The sequence below is a fragment of the Homalodisca vitripennis genome, chromosome 2 (assembly GCF_021130785.1).
Source record: "Homalodisca vitripennis isolate AUS2020 chromosome 2, UT_GWSS_2.1, whole genome shotgun sequence".
Lineage (NCBI taxonomy): Eukaryota > Metazoa > Arthropoda > Insecta > Hemiptera > Cicadellidae > Homalodisca > Homalodisca vitripennis.
In genome coordinates, this window is record NC_060208.1 from 54062374 (window position 1) to 54079055 (window position 16682).

A 16682-nucleotide genomic window follows, 5' to 3' on the forward strand; every position below is an offset into this window, starting at 1 on the left:
ATTTACTTATAATTGATAAGATGCAAAAATTACAATCTATTAATTTTTTTGAAGTCTGTACGCAACATTAAATTAAAAGATTTACTGATATTATTTTTTCTACACCATTTCTGTAATAGCTAAAAAAAACTCATAATATACAGAGATCTACCAACTAAATATAAATTCACTAAATTAATCCAGAATCGTAATTTACTACACCACTAACATTTACCAGTTTTACTATAGTATACTATAGGTATTTTAAATCGTGAAAATAAAAGAAATGATATATGCCGTACTAACAAGCTCCTGAGTGCCCCATGGTCTCACTGTAACTAAGGTCAGACTCAGTGTGAATCACAACAGCTCAGGTGGTGAATCAGCATCAGTAACTGATTACATCACTATATTACTTCCAACTCAGCATCATATCACATCACATGATGTCTGCCCACCTGATCATCTAGTGCTGGGCTCAACCCATTTATATTGTTTTTATTTCTTTCATGCAAGTGTGTCAGTAAATTACATAATGAAAGAAATCCTATAATTGATACCGTACTTGTTACATAACAGCTTCATGTGTTACGCTTACTTAAAGGTCAGTTATTTAATGTTGCCAGATAACACATCTTATTCTTTGATGTATAATTTTTACATTCATGTCCGAGCACAAATTTTTACAAGCTAAAAATTTTGTAATCAGTACTCAAATAAGAACTAATATCTATACAAATAATTTTTCTACCAATTTAGTTTTCTTTCATTTTTTAAAGAAATTTAAACAACAAATTAAGAAAATTTAAATTATATTAATATGTATTCTTTTTTTAGAGAATGCCATATAACAAGTGAAACATTTCTATTTTACTGAAATTTACCATCTATGAATATGTTTGCTACTTACACTTGTATACAGGTGCAAATACATTAAATCAAGAGATTTTAATTTTAAATACTTCACATAACAAAAATATTGGTGATAAGTTTATCATCCTAACCACTGTTAGACTTAAAGAAAATATTTCTCTCATTGTGAAAATGAATACTTTTTTTGTACCTGTGATGGAAGGATCCTCCAGTTTGAGTAGACCATGGGCAGGTCTCCGCTTGTCGAGCGGGGGTGGCGGAGGTGTGGGAGTGGCCAGAGTGACCAGCCTGTCCAACAGCAAGTGCCCAGTCATCGGGGAAGCTTGTGGCAACAGCAACGGAGGAGCAGGAAAACTGGCAGGGCTGTTTGGCCAGACGATGGTGCGTTGCAGAGAATCCGCTACAAAAGCATTCTGGATTAGCTAAAGCAACTATACTGCTTTTATTAGTATGTATTAGGTCTTTCAGGCACAATTAACAAAATCTTCTGTTGACATTTGCCAACAGACCACCTAAAATATTTTATAGCCCAGTTTTCAAAATGTAACAAAACCAGCTATCTACTTGGACAAAATTAATATATCATAATTTATTATACACCGAAACCACAAATTAGACAGTTACAAAATTAATTCTTTTATTTGGAAGAAAGGATAAAATTTCAGGTAGTGATGATGACTTGAGGCAGGCATTCCCAACTCCACTGTTGGTCTTGACCTACAGGAAGAAGTAATGTTTGCTGCGACAACTCCATCAACAAACAGAAAAATTTCGAAGATGCTTAAAAAAACACAAAATGCAAATTGAAAAGCATGAATCAATACTTTTCTTTTTTTAAATTAAGCTTAAAAAAAGTAAAATTTGAGAAATACTATCTATAACAAAAATGAAACCTGAAATATTGTGTCAAACTAAAATAAAACCTAATAAATATTGTTTCCCACTAAAATAAATCCTAAGAACTAATTTCTATAGTCTGAAGCACACATTACAACTGACCTAAGAAATAATCTTGAATTCATGTCAGACTGTACAGAGGGACAGGCACATGATCCTAGTTTTATAACAGGTTGGTTCATGTTATAATTTAATAAATTCCTGTACAAACTGAAACCTTCCATCTCAGTTACTCAATATCTACTCACATAATTTATATTACATCCTGCTTCTTACAGTTTTGCAACATGGCAATAGATGACAGTTAATATTAGGTTGTTTAATCATGAATCTATGATTATTGAAATCAGGATAGGTTCTGATTTTTACATAAGTTAAACTAACAGTTAATCTTTTTTGAATTACTACATTAAACTGAAACAGCGATTTTTTGTAATCTGTACTGATCAATCTCATATTATATACATTAGTCTAAGTAATTTAATATAAGTAATGAATTTCCATAAGATAAATGCAAATTTTTGAATCCATAAGTCCCAACTTACCATGAAAGTATTATTTTTGTGAGAGGGAAGAATTATATTTTTCCTCCAGCATAGTTGTTATTTTTTAAATAAAACACATACTAAGAAAAGAAATCACAATTCCACTTTACACACTTAAATCACTGAAGACAGATCGCAAGTTAGGCTGCCCACTGTATGTTATAAGAGTGATCAGGTTCTCACAGGCCTGCCTGCCCACTGCAGGTCTACAAGAAGACTGAGCATGTTCGTGCTAAAAAACCAGCTGAAAATATAATCAGCTGTTCAAATGACAGGCACAGATGTTCTCATATCAGCAGCCATACACTGACTGGCTGGCTGACTCAGTTCATGTCCCTTATCAGTTGTATTCTTATAGTCCCTGATAGGAAATTCTCTGAGCTACTTTCTGTAGTCTTGTTATCTTTTCAGGACACACATGTCCTTAGAGCTAGAGATAATAAAAACCTACTGACTCCTTTGGGCTAAATCATTTTACCATGACGTACATGAAACCTCCTTTAGTTTTTGTTATGACTGAATGAAACTGTGTTATACTAAATTCATTAGTCTTGTTAATTACATGTCCACACTCAACTAGTACAACAAAATAACAGTCTACATATTGCATGGTCTCTTCAAAACTCAATTAGGGTTTCTAAACTATTTGGTATTGCTTGAACAAATGTAATAACTATTTTAGTATATGAGTATTTCTCATTTTTATTCACTCCATTTATTATAATTTATTTTGGAATAATGTTATTAATATTATACACCAACTGTTACAAACTTCAATTAACATACATTTCAATAAATTCTATAAAAACTTTACCATTAATATTAAGACTATTCTAAAACAAATCTGATATTACTTTTAATTACATAACAAGACCAATTATTGAAGACTGGGGTTATCAAAGTTGATTTAATATCAAGGCAGCCTGTTATGACACTGAGTTCAAATCCATACACAAATTAACCAGTTGTTCATTGAACTAGTTGGTGGAATGATGTTAGGTCACACTGGCTCTTTTTGACCCACATATTTCGAAAATTTCATTTTTACATAGGACTATGATAAACTTTTCTGAAGACAACTACTTTACACTTAAATATATGACAGTAACACATGAATCTAAGTTAATACTAATAATATGACCAAATACTAAGAGTGTAAATCTAACATTTTGTAAGAAACATAGCACTTGGCAACACTAGTCTAGCTATGCCATAGTATGGTGTTATCAAGTTAGCCTAACTACCAAATGGCTCAGAATTTAAATAGTTTTAACTTTTTGTAATTCTTTAGGCTAATAATTATTTTCCCAATGAACACTAATTTACATGTAGGCTATACTGTACAATATTAATAAGTTTACTGCCAAGCGGCAAAATGTGAATTATTGGAAGTGTCACCAGAAACTACTAGTGTATGCCTAAGATTTGAGAGCATACAGCTTTTATCTCCACAACACAACTCTTAGATATACTAGTTACATATACTATATGATGTTCATTTAATACCAAAATATGGTGTAGTGATATTGGATGTGACACCAGACACTACTAGAATAGGCTTAAGATTTGGTAAGGATCGAGAAATTTGTCCAACCTTACTATATATAGCGAGGCTATAGGCCTATTATAAGACATTAATAAGTTTAAAACCAATGGTTAGAGTATAGGCTAATATTGTAAATGTCATTACACTACTAGTGTAGACTTAGAATTTGGTAGGAATTGTGATATCTGTCCAATACAGCTATGTTATAGATATTATGTTAATAAACTATAGACTAACAAGAAGTGTTTAACAGTAGGCCTACGATATAAAACAGCACAGATAAATTCAACACGAACCAAACTTACTTAACTATATGCACATTTTTATATATTTACAATATATACTCATTGAATATGACACTGTTATTGTTATAACTTTCTGCTTTTTATTTTTTATTCACCATTTAGTAGTGAAGCATCATTAACATTCTCCATCTGGTTACAATGATTAGACTGCAACCACTAGCTGCAAGCTACAACACTGCTATTTTTGGTTGTAACTATTTAAAAATCGTTTGTTACTTGGGAAAAACAAGAATTGTTTAATAGCCTACTTATAATACTTGATTAAACTAAGTATCATGAACACCTTACCTCCAAAAATAAAACCAATTTCTCAGTAGAATAGTAATTGAACATAACCTAAGTATTACAAAAAATACACCTAAAAGTGAGACACCAGGCCTACACAATAAAAAGAACTTACTTTGTGAACTTTCGTTTGTTTACAGACATTGCAAAATTAATTAATTTGGAGGGAACTGTCACACTCTCACAAAATAAATAATTAGGATCAGGCAGATTGGTTAGAAAATAGACAAATAAACTCTTTTTTTTATCTCTATGTTGCTAATATTAGTGTGTCGACATATAAGTTTCAAAACCCACAACATAATAAGATATTAAATGTACCACAGGTGTACAATCCCTCTTCGTACATATATCGGAATGTATATTATGTTAATGTTGATAATTTTGACGTGACAACGTCTTAAATTAGGTTGCGGCTCGGAGTCACTCATGAAAAAGTGTAATGCCCGGTAACGTTACGATGCCCGTCCAGTGGGTCCGCCGCACGGGATCCGCACGGGATAAAGCAGATAACTGTGGGACCGACGCACGGGATAAAGCAGATAACTATGTTTTATTCGTGAAAATGTGGAGTGCTTAGATTCGTCATTTACAACAACTACAACAATAAAGGTAAATAATTGTACACTGATATTTCATTATCGTAAACTATGATTGATTGATTAATTGTTAGATTGACACAAAAGTTGAGAAACTGAGTTTATAGGTTATGTCATACTATTGACAAATGTTGATAGTGTTAAGTAAATTATTAGTTTAAATCACTCTGCAATCAATCGTAATTCAGTCGATTGAGAAGAAACAGCGCGTATTGCTAGTCAAACATTTAAAATAACAAATTATAACCTCTAACCTGTCATAACAGTGCGACCAAACAAACGAACTAAACCGACCAATCACCACGCGCGGAGTTAGAATTTAACTGTGTTTAGCAAGAATTTCAAATTCCAATTTTAGTAAATGTTTTATTCAACTTTACCATTTACAATAACAAATTTTAATTAATTTCAAATTATGTACAATGTTTTAGTAAACAAAATATATTTCTATAGTTAAAATTTGTGCAATTCTTATTTTCATTCAATTCCTTGTTCCTATTGTGCAATTTAATAATATTCATATCAATAAATATTCTACCGAGAAAAAGACGTTGTCACGTAAAATCTTCGCCCGTAAAACCGACTTTACAGGCAACCATAATGTTTTTTTTTTTAATGAAAAAATATTAATAGTACAAAATAGGAAAATAAAAACTAAGCCAGACAAAAAGTTACATTTCGAAATTTGCATCACGAGACATATTGAATATTATGTAGAATTAATATGTGTAGAATGTATGAATCTATTAGTGCCATAGAATATATTTAATGTCTAAAATTAAAGCTATCTAGCTTGAATGTTGACAGCTTAAACCACAACTGATGTGGTTATTTGATGAGATGCATTCCATCTAGGTGTTATTGGAATAGAACACTAGATTATACTTCCAATGCAACAATTGAAAAAGCCAAAGAGAGGTCTAAATATTACAATACTTTAAATGTGTTCACAATGTTTCGACGCTGCGTGAACCGGAAAACTTTAATTGTACTGCATAAAATTATAATCTTTCTATATAAAAGTCCCATTTGGTTAATAATCAGATCAACTATTTCAACAGTAGGTATTAAATTCATATAATTAACAAATTTACTTTACATCGTTTGGAGTTTTAAATTAAGTAAGAACTCGATATTATACAGAGTGTGGAAACTGCTTGTAACGACTACATATTAAGGTCTGTTCAAAGCATTTAATTGCGTCTTTTCACCAAGTTTCTCGAAAAAGTTAGAAGTCTGCTTAAATTGCGTGATAAAATGCAGTGTTCCAGAGTTTTGGGATTCAGAAGAGATCCACAGAGTATCAATAGTAATTGTATTGTAACACGATGATAAGCAATAATTGCTGTATAAATTTGGTCGGAACATACTGTGAAATGTATTTAAGACACAGGAACTTACCTATATTAGCTCCAGTAGGAGTTGAAATAAGTAGGAGCTGTCCAGACACGGGATCTCTGGCGAGTTGGTATCCCACGGGAGGTTGAAGTGGTAGGTTTTGCTCTATCGGAGCTGCTGAAACCAGTTCGGGCGTTAATAATGTAAAACTAATTTGTGATAAAATGAAAAATGTTAGATGTAAGGTTTAGTGAATCAACTATAAACTCACTGACCCACCCGTCCTTGCCCAGAGTGCAGGCGTCACACCCATTCGCGTGCTCAATTCAGCTTACATACGATTAATAGGGTAATCTCACGTATTTTACATTTCCTTTGGGACGTGCTAAAAGTTTCACAAGTCTAGTGCAAGCATAGTGAATATGTTTTGTACATCTAACAGACACATTCAATAATAGGCCTACCAGTGGGTAGATACCTACTAGGAGTTACAAACGCTAACTCTACCCAGCGTGTTCATGTAAAATACAATTATATACTTTTGTTTTAAACGCGAATATCAAGTAGGAAAGAATATTCATAATTATAGTAACATTAATAACAAATTCCTAGATCCCACCAATACAGATTAAATTGTATTTGATTATATTTCACTTCAGACTAGAATTAGATTTAACGTTTTAACAAAAAAAATTAAATTATAAAAATGTATTTTAAAGAAAAGTCAAAAGAATATTTTTGTACCAAGAACGCTTACAATGTTGAGGAATCCATGAATCACACTAGTAGTAAGAAGTAGATAGTAGTAATAGTTGATAAAGAGTATCAGAAAAATGTCATATTCATTAGCATCATTTTGTATTAAATTAAATAGAAATCGTACGCTACAAAAAGAGTTCGTTATTTTTTAAATTTCCATTTACTAAAAACCATCTAGAAACGCCTCTCCATTACAAAAAGAATATTTAAACGTTTCAGAGCAGTTTTTGCTGTAATTCTGTATTAATAAATCTGAATTATTGTTCAATTCATAAAACAACATTATCGTCACATACTGATAAAGGTAATGAGTTGTAACTAAGGCCTTACAATTATATGATTACTAGCAATTACCCGCGGCTTCTTATGCAATTTCGTAGGTTTTGCACCTGTACGAACATGTTTGGTTCGAGTGCATTATATATACAGCGCCAATGTTGAGTGTGCCTTCTTCCCATAATCAAGAAAATACGTTAAAACGTGTATATTTATGGTCAATGTAATTCAGTCCGATGTTAGTATTTTTTTCCATAGCTGTTTTTGCCTCTTTCCCGATGAAGAAAATATATATACATACATAGCTCTGAGAAGCCTATTTTTGTTAAAAGACAAGTAATTTAGGTTTCAAACAATTAGGTCTTTAAAAGTAAATTAAAAGTTAAGACTTCAATGTCTCCTATATCTGCACTGCTAGCAGTTACCCTTTGCTTTGCACGCAATTCAGTAGGCGTTGCACGTGTATGGCCACTGCTGGTTCGACTGAATCATATTTCCGACGTCAATGTTGAGCTTGCCTTGTTGCCACGATCTCGAAAATACGTCAAAAAGTGCATATTTATGGCCTTTGTAATTTAATTTGTCCTTATAATGTTTGTTCCACACTTCATTTTGCCTTGTTTCCCTATCAAGTAAATTTATATATCATCAGGGAAGCTTACTTCTGTCATGCGTTACAAATTATGGTTATTCCTTACACATTCTCATTCAGTCTTAATGTAAACAAATTGAAGATCATAAACAATGTTGTCACAATGATTACATTACACATGCTCTTTTAATTAATACTTCACAACTTTAAATACCAGTAGGGCGTAGCGCGGAGGGATTTTTAAAATAAGAAAGAATAAGACTATATTCATCCCAAAACCGTAAGAATGTTCATGTAAACCAGTACAATTGGTTGAATAGTTTACACGTAGAAGCAAAACAAATAAACAAAGGCATTGTCGCATTTATAACATTATTGGGGTTTAAAGGACACATAATGCTTAGAATCGGGCCCTGCAATTTGCAATTCTGTATGGAGCTGACATCGCTCGTAAATGCATTAACTTACATAGTAGTGTCACTACCCCTAGTGAACTAAAGTCAGCTATGACAATGTAACGCTTTTACACTTTCTGTTGGAGGATTATATTTATTTCGGATTCTACAGAAAAGCTAAATTGAGTACCACAATGATTAATTGTTATGTGTTGCATACGCGATCAGAGTTTGAAATGAAGCTTCAAAATTTGAAGAAAAAAAGCGCTTGGTAGATTAATGATATAAGAAAATCTTAAAAAGACGTGTTTATTGCATAGGAACTACTTAATTTTAGTCCATTAGTATCAGATTCAATCCACGTTAAACGAATGTTACGCTCAAACTAAACCTCTGATCTTATGACAAGTAATGGAACTAGAAAATTCATAAATTTGGTATCGTGTTTTCAAGCAGTTCTTTTGAGTCAAAACCGAAACCTTTACAAAGGTTAATATCAGCGTTTTTTATTTACGAACCCACAGAGACATGAGAGAACACAACAATTTGAAGTAAACAAAACGACATTTTGAACACTTCTGATCATGTTTCCATCTTCAGTAGAAATAGTCTAGTTTTAACGGAGAGACTCAATTTCAGAAAACAATAAGAACATAGAACGACCTGCAAACCACGATGGACATCATAGAACACTGAAAAGAGTTTAGAACAGGCTATTATCACGAGATGTAAGTACACAAAGTGATTTGTTTTATGCACATCACGTTAAGTATAGCTTATACTACAGAAGTGAACTCTAAGTAAAAAAACATTTTGTACTTTTCGACTAGACGGGTTGACGAAACTTACTAGGTTGGTGGAATAGATTTATGTATCAAATTCTGTTCTTAGCTTGTCACTTCACAATATAACAAGTTCGTTACAACATAATTCGCTCTTTTCACAACAAAATATTGTCGTTTAATGTTCCTTTTTTAACTGAATGTCTCATTTCAGGTCACATCTGACACAAACGTTTTAAAGCAGCACACAAGTTCTTGAGCAGGCGTGTTTCGTTTTTGAAAACAACAAGGATGACAAATCGTAGTAATCAGGTTACTATTTAAAGTTGAAATAGAGAAACCCTACAATAGTCCCCAACAGTATTTATATTTGAAGTCACATATAGGACCGACCCCATTAATTATTAATTACGATTAAACAAATACATTTTTTCTGTTCCATATAAAACTCGTGGCACAATTGTGTCCACACTCCACTAACAGTAATGTTTTGTTTGGTATTAACAATCCGTTGAAGTTGTACGGTTATATTTAATGCAGTTTGCACACAGTGAGGTGTTTATTGTTTGCACCGAGTGAAGTAACGTCATGGTACAGTAATTCTTTTTGCGCAGCAGCGTGTTCCACCATCTTGTAACACGATATCGGAAAATGCGGAAGAGATGAGTTCGTTAATAAAGAGTGTGGGGAGGGGGAAGAGGGTTTACGTGTTTCCGGTTACCAGCGCGTACTTCCTCCCTGGAGTAAAGTAAAACGCGCAATAAACCCTGTAATAGGGAACCGGAATGGCAGAATGTCGCTGAATCCAACGTTGCAGTTTTGGATATAGGGAGTTACTTCGAGTATAAATCCTAGGGTGTTCTGTAAACCTGTACACAAGGCGCACTTTGCATTTATTGACACAATATAATTAATTGTTTTTAAACCTTACAGTGTATTTCCCTATGTCTTTATGAAGTTCAAACTATGACTGTAATCTCAGTAGGCCTACAGTATATTAAAGATCAAATTTTAAATGTACGATATTGTGTGGGTTTCATCTATAAGTACTGTACACGCAGTGTCGATTTTGCTCGCACTTACATGTGTGTGACAACCTCAAAAACGGTTTCAAATATTTTAAGTGTAGGTTTTAGAAAATGTTCACTCCAAAATGCGTACAGTAACATTCTAGACTCCAACGTGAAAATAATAAATACATTTTAAAATTTTTTTTTTTAATTGTTAGAGGTGTACTGACAATTAACATTTAATGAGAATAATATTGTAGTGGAGAAAACGTGTAAAACATAGCAACTATAAATATCCACACCATACTAAAACGTGTGTAGCAGTAAAAAATCATAGAGAATAAACATTGTTTCTATTTTCTGTGGCAAAAAAATAATCTTATTAAAAATAAATTTCGTTAATCGGTTTGCAATGCTCTCAAGAAAAACAATAATAAATTGATGACCTGGCATATTCAGGTAATAAATTGATTGCGGTGGTATGGAATACTTGCCAGACAGCACGAGATGCAAGAACACGCGCAGTTCGAATCATTTCTTGTCTATTCGGTGGCCCGAAAATCAGATTCAAATAAATTGCCTTGGCAGAGACATGGTCCTCTTGTGTTGCAAAATCACTGGCGCAGAATCTGTCGTTTTAGTATGCGGATTCCCTTTCTTCTTCAGTTTGGGCCGTACAGTAAGTACATGGTGACTTCCAGAGGGAAATCTCGATCAAAGCCTTCCAAGTCAGCATGAAACATGATGGCTACCAGAGCAGTGGCCCTAGAGATTTTTTAATTCACATTTTGATTAGAAAAAAATTAATCGCTCTCATTGCAAATCATAAAAAATAAAATGATTATATAGTTGTTTTTTTTTTCCTAACGAAAATAAATAAGTTGTTGAATCATGATCTTGAATATTTCAAGATTTACATCCAAACAATTCAATGATCCCCGTTATATCCTGACATATTGTGTTGTAATTATGGTATGAAGCAGATGGAAGTGTAAACCCCGCGCGGGTGTTTACAGAAGCTCCAGAGAGCGTGAATATGAGTATATTGCGCAACTCGACCTAACCTCTGAGAACGAAGGTCGCCTAGTGCTTGCGCTGTCAGGCGGCAGGGGGGCCGCGGTGGCGCGGGAAATGTAACTAGGTCCGTTTCCGGTTGTTGCGGTGACAAACAACAGCTGACCGCCCGCGCTGTGCGCTGCCACTTCGATATTGCGTGGTTGTATTAAACCAATACACTATAATCTATACTCCTTCGGCCTACGAGGAGCGCGCGGGTTCAAATATGAATAGAAAGATCGCTTATGTACGCTTGACCGCTCACTATACTAGATTTATTGGCTGATAGATATTCCATAATACATACACTTCGTCATAAATATTATTTGAGAAACAATTTTGAAGAATTATTCTTCCTAAAGGCAATCATATCGTTAGTAAATGAATTACTTTCAATTAAACACAACTCAATCCCACTATGTTCGACGATTAAATACTTAGACTAGAAATCTATAATTTATTCTTAATTCTTTTTGCATCTGGTTTATACATAATTTACTCAATCAAGCTTTGTCACTGAAACCTAATTATGTATTTTTGAAGCCGAAAAAGAAGGAAAAACCAACGCAAGTTATACAATGGAGGAAATATTTTGGAATATATTATATTAATATATTCTATCATTAAAAAGTAAAACTGGAGATGTATGTGTGCGAATTAACGATGACCAGTTTGTAGGAGTAAAGGAAATTCATGACTGATTCTTGTTTAAGTTTTAAAGATTAAAAGCAGTTTCTTTGTGCCAAATACCCATAATAATATTGTTCTTTATCATGTTCGTAAATTGTTTGTGTCTCAATGTACTGCAAATTCAGAGGTGCTTCGAGTTTAGGCAGGAGCTTGGGGTTACTGACTTTAACCTGTCTCCATATTCTTTGCGTCTTCATGTACTACAGACCCAGGTGTGATTTGAGTCTAAGCAGGATCTTGGGATTACTGACTTTACCCTGTCTCCATATACTCTGCATCTACGTGTACTGCAGACTCAGGTGTGCTGTGAGTCTAGGCAGGAGCTTGGGATTACTGACTTTACCCTGTCTCCATATACTCTGCATCTACGTGTACTGCAGACTCAGGTGTGCTGTGAGTCTAGGCAGGAGCTTGGGATTACTGACTTTACCCTGTCTCCATATACTCTGCATCTACGTGTACTGCAGACTCAGGTGTGCTGTGAGTCTAGGCAGGAGCTTGGGATTACTGACTTTACCCTATCTCCATATACTCTGCATCTACGTGTACTGCAGACTCAGGTGTGCTGTGAGTCTAGGCAGGAGCTTGGGATTACTGACTTTACCCTGTCTCCATATACTCTGCATCTACGTGTACTGCAGACTCAGGTGTGCTGTGAGTCTAGGCAGGAGCTTGGGATTACTGACTTTACCCTGTCTCCATTTACTCTGCATCTACGTGTACTGCAGACTCAGGTGTGCTGTGAGTCTAGGGTAGGCGCTCGAGAGTACTGAATTTACCCAGTCTCTACTTTATCTGTGTCTCCATGCAGTCTACTGAAGATTCAGGTATGGTTTGACTCTAGACAGAAGCTTGGATGCCAATGGGCGCGATACCAAAGGCAAGGACAACTTGAGAATGCAGAAACACTGAACAGTTATCTTCCAGAACCACCCTCTCAGGTCGATATAAAGTCAAACAAGTCAAAGTTTCCTGATGAAATCGAAAGCTTGGAAAATAAATATTTGCTCAATACTCGACTATAACACCTGTTGCTGTCAAACGAGAAGTTCATGGCTAGCCACTTGTTGCTTGATGTGCTCAGAACAAAATATATGAAGAACTTCTTTGTTGTTCTAATAGGCAATATAAGTGCAGAATTGTTGTACCAGTGCTGTAAATTAGTATCTAGTGTATTAACTAGTGACAACTAGCTGGATTTTATTTTTAAATAAAAACATTGTGTTTTTACAATAAATATTCTTAGTATAAACCATACAGGAAAACCGTGTAAAACACCTATAACCACCCAGACTGTAAATAGATCTGGTAGATCCGTGTTGCAAAGATGAAGCTTAAAAATGGTTGTCATCGTGTTTGCCAATTACAACCAAGCGACTGCGCCCAGATTTCTCACAGAACACCAAATCGACGCAACAACAACGATAATCAGATGACGCGTGCGGTACGTAGGCCCAAAGTACTCAAAATTAGCTTGCCATCAGGTCTAATCTCGCAGTCGGCGTCTAGTGCCGTAACTAACCTCAAGTGGTGTTTGCCACTGCCTTTATTATTTCACTGTTGCTCACACAGTCGCCGCTGCGGGGAAAATTTCGCAATTCACCTCGCCACTTGACCTTCCTTCAGATTTCCTCGTGGCGACCGGCCGACGCCGCACACTGTGGCAAAACGCCCTAAAATTGGCCAAAACTCGATTCCAATCGTATACTTTTATTAATGAATTTCACATTATTTCTTTTTTCAGGTGATTAATACCATTTTATTATGCAAAAGCCTAAGGAAAAGGCTACATGTGCATTTTCCACACATTACATACCATTCACAATTAGAAACGATACTGGCATTGTTATAAAGTTATACTTTTCTTTGTTAAGAGGTAGAAATATATTAAAAACTAGCCGACAATAAACTACTACTCTCCCTATGTTGCTTTGTTACTCATGTCTGTATCTGTGGCGTTTCTATAAGAACATTACAAAGCAGTATTACATTACATTCAACCATGTACATAGGTTTTTAATAGCGCTTGATACAAATTTTGAAAAAGAAATCCTTATAGTTCCTAACGAGTAGCTCCTTGTTCTTGTTGTAGTGAGACTGCCTGCGCCTCTTCCATTTTCACAACATGACTCGTATTGAGCAGCAACAACAACACCTTTTACAACATTTCTTTAATATTAGTTACTACGAAATGTAACATGAGCAATAATTTGTCTTAATGCATCAATTTCATTCTTCATCATTCAAGTTACTTTTCTATACGATGATTCTGTCCTGTTCACGACCTGTATTATTGGTTATGAAATTACGCCATTCACAATTTATTTTTATCAATCACTGTTTTGTATACTAAGTCAACAAGAGTTAATAATGTACTCCGAAACCTGATCTGAAAATATCTGCTTTATTAAGGATGTTAATTGTAATAAATGTAACTTAAGTAGATTCCGGTTACATAACGGTTCTCTAATAGCAGTAATTACATTATATTAATTTACAATAATTAAACAAATATTAATTAATTATTTGAAAATCATGTAAATTTAGTCTATTAATGTCAGCTATATACAACAAAAAAACTTAAACTTTAATTTGTTTAATTTCAAAGGTTAGAAGCATCTACATACACGTAAATGTACGATTAGTTATATAATACAGCTTCCGTTTATCATAACTATTATACAACAATACGTACAGTAATTCTAACAGGTTTAAATTGCAAAGTATACCAAATTCAAATTTGAGTGAGATAAATTTAAACATATAAATTCTGTAAGATATCAGTGATTATGATACAGATACATATCATACATATAAATTAATTTCGGGCAAAAAAGGGCAGCTGCTTTATGGTGCCACAAACCACCACAGCTTCTCTAAATAACGATATGAACAGCTTTACTACAAATCTGATACATTTAATGAAGTAAAACACAACTGAATGATTGAAACACACTTAAGCATACCTACACAATAAATGTGTATGATTTGAAAATTGGAATGCTAAGTAATATTAAACCAAATAGAGTTAAACTTGAGTAAACTAATTTCTTCAGGTGTACTCTTATACTGACTTCAAGGGAGCCCTTTAACGAAAGTAGGCAGAAGTTGCAACTACAAAGGTCGGAATTGTGTGTGGGGACTTTGACTGTTAATTTCAGACATACTTCATATTTTTTACTTCGTTTTTGACAGCTATTGGGCAGTTTGGCCAAACTGTGTACCGCGATGATATTCTGGAACATTTTAATATTACTGAGGCAATGCATTGGAACGTTTTACCTACAGACTACTAATAACAGGTTGTGGCAACCTGTTATTTTGACAACTGTTGCAAAAGGCCGACCCCTTTGTCATACATTACTATAGTACGAAGCATGTCATTGCAAGCCGGGCTTGTGGCAAATAAACTGTTGTTTAATACACTTAGGCCTGAGATATATTGTTTAAACTTCACATGTATTAAAGTTATTCGTTGAGATCTCTTTATACCATTAACAGATCTGTGAGCCAAACTGCCAGGCGGGCAATGATGTGTCTTGTACTATAGTTATCCATTGGCTGTTATTTCTCGATACCGACATAAGTGTCATACTTATCATGATTCTCACCTTGATCCGTGTTGATGTGGGCCTAATTACAATATTGACGCACTTGTGGATGGGGTGATGTTTTAGATCTACAGAGAAGACTCGTAAAATGAAAAGTAAATGAATTCCAAAATTAATAACCTAGCCAAAACTGATTGTACAATCTAAATAGGTTTAATGGGAACTTGATAACTAGAATTTGAGTTATCAATCATAATGGACTACTTCGTTCCGGTTGTTCTGATTATATCTTGTTCTTATTAGAGCTGGTGGGCCTTGTCAAATCGATTCCTAGAATAACTGCTCTACTACTACACGCCTACACAAATGACGTTAACCCACGTTAACAGTTCAAGAATCTCTCAGAATAACACAGTTAACAGTTTACTATCAGCTGGATATGAATAACGCGGAACACTGATGCCGGGGCCGTCACAATCTCGTCTTCGTTATATCAGAGGCTGCCGATAAGGAAAACAATCTTCTTCCGAAAACAGATTTAGCTTGGGATACTCCACTCACTGATAATCAATTGTCTTATAATGGCATAGGCATTCCCAATTATATCTGCTTTGTTTATTTCTTAGAACAGTATTTCCACTGATAAACCTTCTCTAGTGTAGTCTACACAAAACGTACGTTCACATCCCAAAACTTATTCACGATAGTTTGAATTTCGTAACTACTCAAAAAGAAAAAAATATGTATATGGTATTTTCTTGTTAAATTGCCGAGAATAAATGTATTAAAAAAAACTATGCATACCTGCAAAACTAAGCAGCATTTAGTTTACTGTCTAGTCGTACGTTTATAAAAAGTATTTTATCATTTTAATCTAGAACAAGGTGTGAAAGCATGCTGTATAAAAAAGAACTCGATTTATACTCCATAAGAACAAGCCAATTACATTACCCCCTTATCTTTGGTCGTACATTTATTGGAGATGAAGTATATTATTCTAAACATATGATAAAACGCATCTAAACATATTTAGTAGTTCTTGAAAAGCCTATACCTTTTTTAGTATTTAGGCCTAAACTATGAAAAACTAACAAGGTTGAGATTTTTTAAGTAACAAATAGAAGCATCTAAAAAAGCTCAAAAGCGTTTACACTTGTATTAATAAAATGAGACAGCACGAATTATTCTACGTTTATAAATAATG

The 16682-nt window shown here is 34.1% G+C and overlaps 1 protein-coding gene across 1 annotated transcript in view; it reads right to left on the reverse strand.

Annotated features, from left to right (window-relative positions):
• The window catches only part of LOC124353958 (trinucleotide repeat-containing gene 18 protein), a 139821-nt gene that overhangs the window by 37988 nt on the left and 85151 nt on the right, over positions 1–16682 (reverse strand). The window contains exons 9-10 of the mRNA XM_046804043.1: positions 6431–6544; positions 1043–1252 (exon numbers count right to left, since the gene is read on the reverse strand). Coding sequence (XP_046659999.1) covers positions 1043–1252; positions 6431–6544 — 324 coding nt within the window. The remainder of the gene's footprint in view (positions 1–1042; positions 1253–6430; positions 6545–16682) is intronic.